The following is a 9,791-nucleotide window of genomic DNA, read 5'->3' as shown; positions in this document are numbered from 1 at the left end:
TAAATCATGACGTTCCACCAGCACAAAATATAAGGGACTGCAGTTAATGAGGATATGAAAAAAGCTGTGGTTTTGTTTATCTATTTTACAAAGATCAGTTCATGTCACATGGAGTAGCACAAAGCTGGACTGACACATAAATCTCTTACAAGGGACTAATACAACACGTGCACCCACAATTGCTGGTCTGAAGCATTGGCCTCTCCAGCCTGGATCTGCCCTACCTTGTTTTTGACTTGATCTGAAAGAACTCCAAATTTCTCAGAATTTTTCTGCCTCATGGCTCTGGGGGAACCATACAGTGTGGAGGTGTTTGTGTAGCCTTGGCTCCACATTGAGCAGTTGGGTTTTCTTCCCAAGACAACATTTTTTATCAGTTTAATAAGTTATGGATATAGATAAGCTGTATTGATCCCAAATTTAGACACAGCTGCTTAGCAGATATTTAGTATAAAAAGACATTTTCCTGGAACAGTGTGACCATTTCATTAAAGATGTTTCAGCTTCTGGTTCTTCTCGGCTGCCTGGGTAAGTAGCAATTTATTGGAGCTGGGGAAGGGTGAACCTCTCAGTCTCTAAGTGGTAAAGATTAGATTTCTTTTTCTCTGCAGTTTCTGTGCTAGGGCAAAACTTAATGTGGAAGGGTTTTCCTCTATTATGGAAGCATTATCTCCATGGGAAAGGTTTGGGAATTCTCTGAGGGAGCAAAAACCTGCAACCTGAAAGAAAGAGGATGTAGGTTGGTGCATCAGGGTGGGGTTGGAGTATGGGAAACAACTCAATTTATATCAGAGCTCTGTATCTTGAAGCCTGTTTATGGTCTTTTTCACTCATGGAGCCTTAAAGAAGCCTCCAGGATGGAGAGTGACCACAGTGTGACCACGTGCAAACATCAACCACTCCATCTTTCAGACCTGGCTGGCTGTGGTGACTATTTCTCTTTAGGAATCCACACAACAAACTGCTCTCCTTCCTTATTTGTGTTAGGGGCAATCTCTGGGACTCCCCTGAGGGATGCTCTTCAGAAAGATGCACTGGCAGAGCGAATAATTGGAGGCCATGAAGCCCAACCAAACAGCTGGAAGTGGCAGGTAAAGCTGGTGTCTTATATTTGAAAAATAGCCTTAAATTTGAAAAAAAAAACAGTGAGAAAATAACAGCTTCCACTGTCCAAAGCCACACACACTGTTTGTGCAGAGGCATGGCATGCCTTGGGTGTAAAATATGTTGTTGTTTGATCCAGGTGTCACTTCAGATTTCCTACCCCGAGGACATGGGATACTACGGCCACATTTGTGGTGGAACCCTTATCAGCAGCAAATGGGTCATGACTGCAGCCCACTGTGTCAGCATGTGAGTAGGATAAAAAGTGTTAAAACTCCTGTTCTGCTCCTCATTCTTGCTGCAGATGAGAGCCAGACCCTTTTCCTCCTCAGAGCTCCCCAGTTGTGCCCCGCCTTGCACAGCTGGACGTCTCACTGCTCACTTAATCAGGGGCGCTGGAAAACTCTGCTTTAGCCTTGATTTTACATATTAATGGCTAACGTCCTGGGAGTGGAAATCAAGCTGATTGCTGATTTGCATAAGAGGAGGGGTGCATTTGCATGAGTGTGAGCATTCCTCATGGGTTTGCATCCCGAGGGCCTGCAGAGAGATGGGAAGATGGAACAAAAGGGGTGTTTGCTTGCTCTCAGGCCATGCTGTACAACAAGTCTGACATGCCAACAGTCCCCTTTAATTGCTCCTGCCTTTAGTGATTGCACTTACAAAGTGTGACCAGCTGGTCCTTCACACTCTGCTCCAGAAAGGTGCAGAGATGCAAAATGAATCTTCTTGTTCAAGACCAAGCTCAGCACTGTGGTAGCTGATGCTTCACCTTCAGTTTCTTCATCAGCAAACTGCAGGCAGCATGTGCCTGATTTGTAAAACCACTTAGAATCATAATTTAGGTTAGAAAAGGCCACTAAAATCATTGAGTCCAGCCATTAACCCAACTCTGCCATTTAAAACTACTCCACCACTGCCCCGGGCAGCCTGTTCCAGTGCCTGACCACCCTTTCAGTGAAGAAATTTTTCCCAATATCTATTGGACATTTCCTCTCATTTTGTACTTTTTACGTGGGAGAAGAGACCGACTCCCACCTTGCTAGAACCCTCTTTTCAGGTAGTTGCAGGGAGCAACAAGGTCCCCTCTGAGCCTGCTTTTTCCCAGGCTAAACACCCCCAGCTCCCTCAGCCGCTCCTCATCAGACTTGTGCTCCTTCACCAGCTTCCCTGCCCTTCTCCAGACCCACTCACAGCAGATTTGGCTACAGTCTATTGGAAATCCTCTGATGGAAGGTGCTTTGGAAATGATGACACTGGTAGAAGGACTGGGTGGTGCAGGAATTGCACTGCAAACCACTCAGTGGGGAGTAGATTTTGCATCAATTACTCTGTGATTCCTTTGCAGGCCCCCAGATGTATCCTACCGGGTGGCTCTGGGCGAGCACAACCTCCTGCAGGTGGATGGCACTGAGTACTACATTGATGTGGATGCAATCTTCACTCATGAGGGCTGGAATCCCAATGCCATTGCCAACGGGTAATTATTTTTAATGACATCAGGTGTTTGAATGACACTGAGCTTCCTGTCCCACTAGGGTTTATATGCATGTTCAGTCCAGCTCCCAGTGAGGCTGGATTTGTGGGAAGCACTGGGAGATGCTGCAAAGGAGATTCCCCAAATGGCTTCCTCTCTTGGAGGTGTTCCATGGTGTCCACCTGGATGATCTTAGTCCTGTTTTGCCCAAGGTGGGGAAAAGATGGGCCTGTTTTACCCATCTATGGAAAAAACAGATGAATCCAGGATGTACAGAAGATTAGTGGACTTGCCATAAATCACAGCACTGCGTGCATCTGATGAAGGAAAGCCAACAAGAAAATGATGAAGGAGACCCCCCTGAGAGACATGCCTGTCCACCCAGGGTCCACCAAAATTCACCTCAAACCTATAGGAGACTTTTGGGGACTGTTATCCCCTTATCAGCCTGTACCATGGCCTCTTCTTTCTTAATTGCTTTTATTTTCCTGTCACCTGTGATAGCTGTAAGGAATAATTAATTATATTTGCAAGGTGCTTGTCTGTCATGCAGAGGCTGGAGCCCTGTGTGAGTGCTGAAATTGGACTGAGGATGTCTGATTCATGCCTCATCCAGGATTTTCAGTAAGGAATCTTTCACCTGTGGCCTGTTTCAGCTACGACATTGCCCTCCTGCGCCTCAAATCTCATGCCTATGACAATGGATTCGTTGAGATTGGAACACTTCCACCTAATGGACAAATTTTGCCCAATGACTATCCCTGCTATATTACCGGCTGGGGAGTGATCAGTGGTGAGTAAGGGGGAAGGAGGAGTGTCCAGGGGGACCACCATTCAGATAAAGCCTCTTTCCTCAACCCCTGAAGCTGCTGGGCTAAGATGTCACCCTTTCTCGTGTCCCCTTTTCTGTGTAGTGAATGGTGACAGCCCGGACAGGCTGCAGGAGGTGGTGGTGCCCGTGGTGGACCACGAGATCTGCTCCCAGCCAGACTGGTGGGGATCCCAGGCAAAGGAGACCATGATCTGTGCGGGTGGAGACGGCGTGAGGGCAGGATGCAGCGTAAGAGCTCTTATAATCTTATAATCAGAGGGTTTTCAAGCTGCCCTCTTTCTTTTTTCTTTCTCTTTCACCTTGCTGTGCCTTCAGTTCTGGTTTTGCCATTTCTCCACCTGCAAGAGCTCTCCTGCAAACCCTGGCCCCTTGGCCGCTTTCTGCTGAGTATCTTCTGAACCAAGCCTTCTCCACATTCCTCCATCTCCCCAGAGATCAGAGAACAGAGAGAAAAACATGCAGATCCTCAGGGTGCGCTTCTCCCCTCTGATTTGGGAGAGTTGATTGGCCCTGTCTTTCAGCAGCATGTCCCAAGTGATCCTGGGGACAAGGCAGTCACCTCTGCCCTGACCCAAAGGATGAAGCTGCGGGGAAGTTTGTCCACTCTTCCAATGCTGTTGTGTTGTTGCACCCTGGGCCAGGCAGTGCTACCCCCTGCTTGTAACCCTTCTCCTTCCCATCCACTCTGTTTACAGCTGAGGTTGCTGCAATTTTGGGCTATGTCCAACAGCTCCCTCTGGCCCAGGTTAGGTGGAAAAAGATGATGTTGTGAGATTCCCATTATCCCAGGGGATCCAGGTGGCCTCAGCATCAAGGCAAGGAGGTTTGGCATGTGAAGTCAAGAAATACTTGCTACATCTCTCTGTATTCCTTCCACTGTAGAGGTGGCTTCTGATAAAAGCAGCCATGCAGAGCCCTTAAAATACTGTGGAAAAATGCATAATGTGTGATTATGTAAATACAGGAATATAATATAGAAATATATAGAAATAAAACATGTTGTACAATTATACGTAGTACAGTTATAGGTATGGGATAATTTTAGGTCTGTAGATATTTAGTGTATATTTTTATGTGGCTTAATTATGTCAGAACCTTGTTACAAACCACGTTTTGAGACAAGGAAGAGCCTCATATATTTTAACTCTATAGTGCTCCTTACCCCAGTCATTGCTCAGATAATTTGGCCGAGTATTTCGTTTCCTTCCTCCAATCCAGGGGGACTCTGGTGGCCCTCTCAACTGCTACAGGGATGGCCGCTGGGAAATCCACGGGATTGCCAGTTTTGGGTTAGTTCCCTACTGTAACACCTACCATAAGCCCACCGTCTACACACGTGTGTCAGCCTACTTGGACTGGATCCGGAGCGTAAGTGTCTTCATGCCTGTGAGGTAACCTGGTGCATCTCCCCTGAAAGCAAGGGCTTGCCAGAGGAATGTTCCATTTATTTTTCATTCAGAGGAGTTTTTTGTTTATTAAACCATTAGGAGTGGAACTGGGAAATCTGGAGGGGTCTAAAATCAGGATATTTGGAGCTACTTTTGGTGTAGTCAAACAGTTCTAAGGAAGGAGCTGCTGCCTTGTAGCTGAAATGCTCTGCCGAGGACCATGGACAAAATTCAAGCCAGGCAGGAGCTGGGCTCTGTGTCCAAAAAATTATCATCACCATTCACCCAGACAAAACCTTGCTTCAGGAAACCACAGGAGGAATTAGCTGGATGGGAAATGCAGCAAACATAAAGCACCTCTAAAAGTGAAAATCCTTCAAATCTGCACTATCCACCCTCAGCTTTACATTTGGGAATGAACAATGAGCCCTTTGCTCCTGAAATAATGACTGGCACTGCCTTTTCCCAGACATAGGGGATGGTTTTGTGGAAAAGCCTCTGTAAATTGTGGGTTCTTCTGGAAGCAAAGGTGGGGAGCGGTATTTTAAATCAGTGTGGGTTAGAGGGAGGGCACTGTGGTCCATAAACCTTTTTGGATGGGAATAGGTTGTTGCATCAGTCCCCTGGCCCAGCTGGGAACAAGCCCTTCTTCAGAGCATTCCCTGGCATGGAGACTTGCCTTATTCTGCTCTCTGCTGAATTAATCTGTTTTTTGCTTTCCAGACTATAGAGAAAAATGGAGATAACTAGAGAAGGATCGCCTGGTGCATGAATATATGACAGAAAATGGAGTATCTGTGCTCATTAACCCTTCTCTCATCCCTTCTGCACCTCTCTGGGCTATTAACAGCAAGATTTGGCTAATACTGGTGTAATAAAGTCTCAGTGAATGCAGCTAGTGACCTGTTGGTGTGTTTGCTCACACCTAGGCTCTGGGTCAGAACCCTGTCAGCAGGGAAGGAGGCTCAGGGAATGCCCCAGTCTGTGACAGTGCCCTTAACCTGGGGCCGGGCAAGGCTGTCATTTTGGCACCAAACCTGCAGAAAATGGTCATGATGGACTTTTCTCATTGAGGGGTCCTTAGGGATAGCCCCACCAGAGGCAGAGGTGGTCAGGTCGGTGCTTCCAGGTCGGTGGGAGCAGAGCAATGTGTGATGCTGCTGGACACAAGTGTAAATGCTCCTTTCCTGATCTATTCTCAAGCAACCAGCAGAGGTTTTGCTCACAGAACTGGGTTCTCTTCATAGTCCCAAACAGCTTCAATCAATCACTGCTCATGGAGAGAGCATTTGCCTCAAGTGTATTGGCAAACTCAATCCGTAGAAAGCACAATCCATCCAATTTACTCTTAAATTTACTCTGTACAGGATGATTTTTTTTAATTCATTTTTTAAGACTGAGAACATAGAAAAGGGCATTACTGGAGGGTGCTTTTCTAGGCAGGAAGCAATAAATTCCATGTAAAACAATCCCCTGTGTGGTTAGGTGTGCAGGGGCCCTTACTCAGCCAGCTGAGCAAGCCTGTCTGCAGTGAATATTTCCAAATATTGTCCACTCCCTATTAGAGACTGGCAGGGCTGGTAAATGGAGGGAAGAAGGAGGAGGAGGAGGTGTATGTGCACAATAAGGCAAGATTTATCTTCTGATCGATTTCAAAACCACCCTTTCCCATCCCTGGAAGAGTTTAAGGCCAGGTTGGATGGGGCTTGGAGGACCCTGGTCTGGTGGAAGGTGTCCCTGCTCATGACAAGGGGGATTGGAACGAGGTGACCTTTAAGGTCTCTTCCAACCCAAACTATTTTGTGATTCTGTGAACTACGAAACCATCCTCTTGGAAAACACGGGGAATCCTACACCCCCTCCCCCTCCCTTTTTCTGTGTATGACATGCACATTTATGGATGAAGGGTTTCGATTTAGCTCTTTAATAATTTTAACGCACCTATGTCCTATCTCTCCTAAAACCTGCACACACCTAGGGCATAGCACTATTTTAGCAAAATCCTCTCTCTTTGGGGGATGCACAATTCTCCTCTCCAGAAGCCACTAGAGGGCATTGGCCAACCAAGGGAATGTCCCACACGGTTATCACCGACTGCTAAAGGAGTTTTTGTGGGTCAAGACTGATAACGTGCCATGTCTCAGCCTTGCACTCTGCCCTCCGTGTTTGTTTGCAAACCCTCAGATAAGCAATGACACACACAGGAGCTGCTTTTCACCTCTGTTTCCCAGAGCTCTTCTCTGCAAACTGTTAAATCTTCCTTATTATGGCAAACTAAAATGAAACCAGTGGTATTTTCTGTAAGGCTTGTGAAGGAGCAAAGTCCTGGCTGTATTTTTGGCTCTCAACTTTGTTAGGCTGCACTTGGCAGCATCTCCTGGGTCCTCAGCAGTTTGGGAGTTCTCCTCTTCTGACAAAGTAAAAACCCTTCAATCTCAGTTTTTCTACCCCTTAATATTACTGGATGGTTCTTGCTCCTTTTAAGAGCATTTGTGACTTCTGCTGCTATGTCACAGAATCACAGAATGGTTTGGATCGGTAAGAATCTTGAAGTTATCATCTAGTTCCAGCCCCCACTGCCAGGGACAGGGACACTTCTGAAAGAGCCTGGGTGTGGTGTGCTCTGTCCCAGGAATGTCCATTCTAAGAGCACTGAGCAGCCCTGTGTCAGGAGCACACTGGCACCTGAGATCTTGGCCTGACTGTATTCAAGTTTTTCCTTCGCGTTTCAGAAGGAATTGAAAGGACATTGATCAAAGGCTTTCAGAAATGGCAGTTTTTAAAGGGAGCCTCTCGAACGACTTCCAGAATTACTCAGATGCTGAGAAGTGAAGTGTTGCTGTGCCTGATGCCTGGGGGGGGTCTAACCTTGTGTGCTTGCTTTGTGAGGATTTGGGGATGTCCCAGGGGGTCCCAATTTCTCATCAGCCTCCGTCCCTGGCCAGGGCTGAGAAAAGCTGGGAATCACTGGAGATGTTGCTGCTACTGGGACCACGCCAGGAATTTAGTGATTATGCACGTGCCTTGCCACAACCCAAAACACCACAGCCATGCCCTGTTTGTCCCCTGATGTGTCAGCAGTGATGGGCTGTCCCTGCTTCTGCCCACAGTTGTCTCCACAGGGCATCAGGTGCTTGAAACCTCTGGTCACAAGCTGCCCTCAAATCCAGGCTGGACATCGCTCCTTTAAATCCTTCCTCCACATAAGCAAGCGCTGGACCTGTTCCTATGACAGCCAAGAGGAGAAACCTCAGGCTGTACCCACAGGAGCAGGAGAATCAGGTGCTGGAGACGTAGAGCTCTAATTCAGGGTCATTATCACATCCCTGGTGCCAAGAGCAAGGTTTTCTTTCCACGTTTTGCTGACAGGAACAGCTTGTGCTGCTCAACCATGATTTATTGTGGAGGATAAGAGGGAGGCAGGAGCTGGCAGCACACGGGCAGGGCATGTATGCCTCTCCTGTGCCTCATTTCCCTGTCACTATCCAAGTGCCTGGCTAGAGCTGCTTGTTCCTCAGCACTGCTGGGCAAAGCTCTGATCCCAGGAGCCCACCTTGGAAAGCCTGTGGAAAATGCAGCACTCCACAGGATTTACTGTGTGGAGATGATAGGTTTAACAGCAATGTAATATCCAGTGGTACTGGGAAAACACGGCTGGGCACAGTGTTATAATGCTCATAGGAAATGTCCACATCCTTTGCCTGCTTCATCCTCACACACTGCGTGGTGAGGATGAAGCTGAACCAAGGAATGAACTAGATTTTGGAAAACTGGTGCTTTCCACGTCCCTGTGGAGAGCAGAAAAAGGAGACAACCATGGCAACAGGAGAAATAGCTCCTGGGGGGCTGGCTCTGCCAGGTGTAGGGTGCTCTGGTGAGGTGTAAGGCTGGCTGCAAGACTTTGAGATATTTTGGGAGGTAAGGCTGCAGATGCTGTGAAACAGGGGGTTCACGGGTCAAATATAGGGGTCTGTGCCATTAGGGGTGTCTGAGAACATTCCATCCCATTATATCCCATCCCATCCCATCCCATCCCATCCCATCCCATCCCATCCTTCTGTGTCAAAGGGGCACAGCTCTCCTGAAGTCCCTTGTCATCTCACCACCCCCATGGGGATGTCTTCATAGCCTTGAGCACCTGAGCTGGCCCAAAATACAACAGAGCTCAGGAGTTCCAAGTCACACAGAGCTAAGCTCAGCAATAGGGCCCTCAGCCACACCATGTCTGCATAGAGATATTCTGGTTACAGACATTTCCTCATCCAAATCCTACCCTGGCACTGCTGTCCTTTATCAGAATAACCCCCAAAATCTCTGCAGTTGAAATTGTACCACATCTTCACCAATAATTCCTTGCTCACTCGCGGGCAGAAATGATGGATATTTGGGAGTGTGGCTGCAAGGGGCTCTGTTGCCTCTTGACAGCCATTCGGCCTTAATTACCAGAAAGCACTTTGGGATGCTTTGACTATGAAAAGCACTTAGGTACCATTAAATTTTCATCTCTATTTACTCCAAAGTAGTAGCCAAGTATTTATTTCCAGGGAAATGTAACAGGTAATAGTTTCCTTTGCAGGGGATCTCAGGGGAGAAGGTTTATTTTGGAGGGAGAACCTTCTGTGTTATTCATCCTGTAATATCTTACCCCCAGTGTGTGGCTCAAGTGGTCCCCAAGGAATCAGCTGTCAAGGTCATCTCAAGTCTTTCAGCCTCCTCAGCTGGGCTGACCTGAAAGTCTTCACAGCCTCTGAGCTTGTGACAGAATATTTCAGCTCTGCTGGTTGCAGATGTTCCAGTTTTGGTGGGTTTCATGCACCTACTGATGTAACGGAGTCAGGCAAGTCCAGCACAGGCATTTTGTCCTCACTCAGCTTCCCCAATCAAAATAGAGGTGCATCCATGGTGGGGTTTTGAGCATTTACCTTCTGGAGATGGTTTCATCCAGCTGAGGATGTGTATGACAGGCCAGTGAAGCCCCAGAACATCCCCA

The 9,791-nt window shown here is 47.4% G+C and overlaps 1 protein-coding gene across 1 annotated transcript; it reads left to right on the top strand.

Annotated features, from left to right (window-relative positions):
• Positions 1–494: 494 nt before the first annotated feature.
• On the top strand, positions 495–5,874 carry LOC309579690 (elastase-1-like; the record flags this gene model as incomplete). Its single annotated transcript, XM_082293128.1, has 8 exons — positions 495–528; positions 988–1,091; positions 1,244–1,353; positions 2,453–2,584; positions 3,238–3,374; positions 3,496–3,641; positions 4,632–4,781; positions 5,731–5,874. 8 exons carry the CDS (start codon positions 495–497, stop codon positions 5,872–5,874), a joined length of 957 nt encoding a protein of 318 aa, XP_082149254.1.
• Positions 5,875–9,791: the final 3,917 nt, after the last annotated feature.

Source organism: Coloeus monedula (assembly GCF_965178545.1).
Source record: "Coloeus monedula genome assembly, chromosome: 1".
Taxonomy (NCBI): Eukaryota; Metazoa; Chordata; class Aves; order Passeriformes; family Corvidae; genus Coloeus; species Coloeus monedula.
Note: the sequence above shows the minus strand (reverse complement) of the source record. Positions and strands in the feature narration are given on the sequence as shown.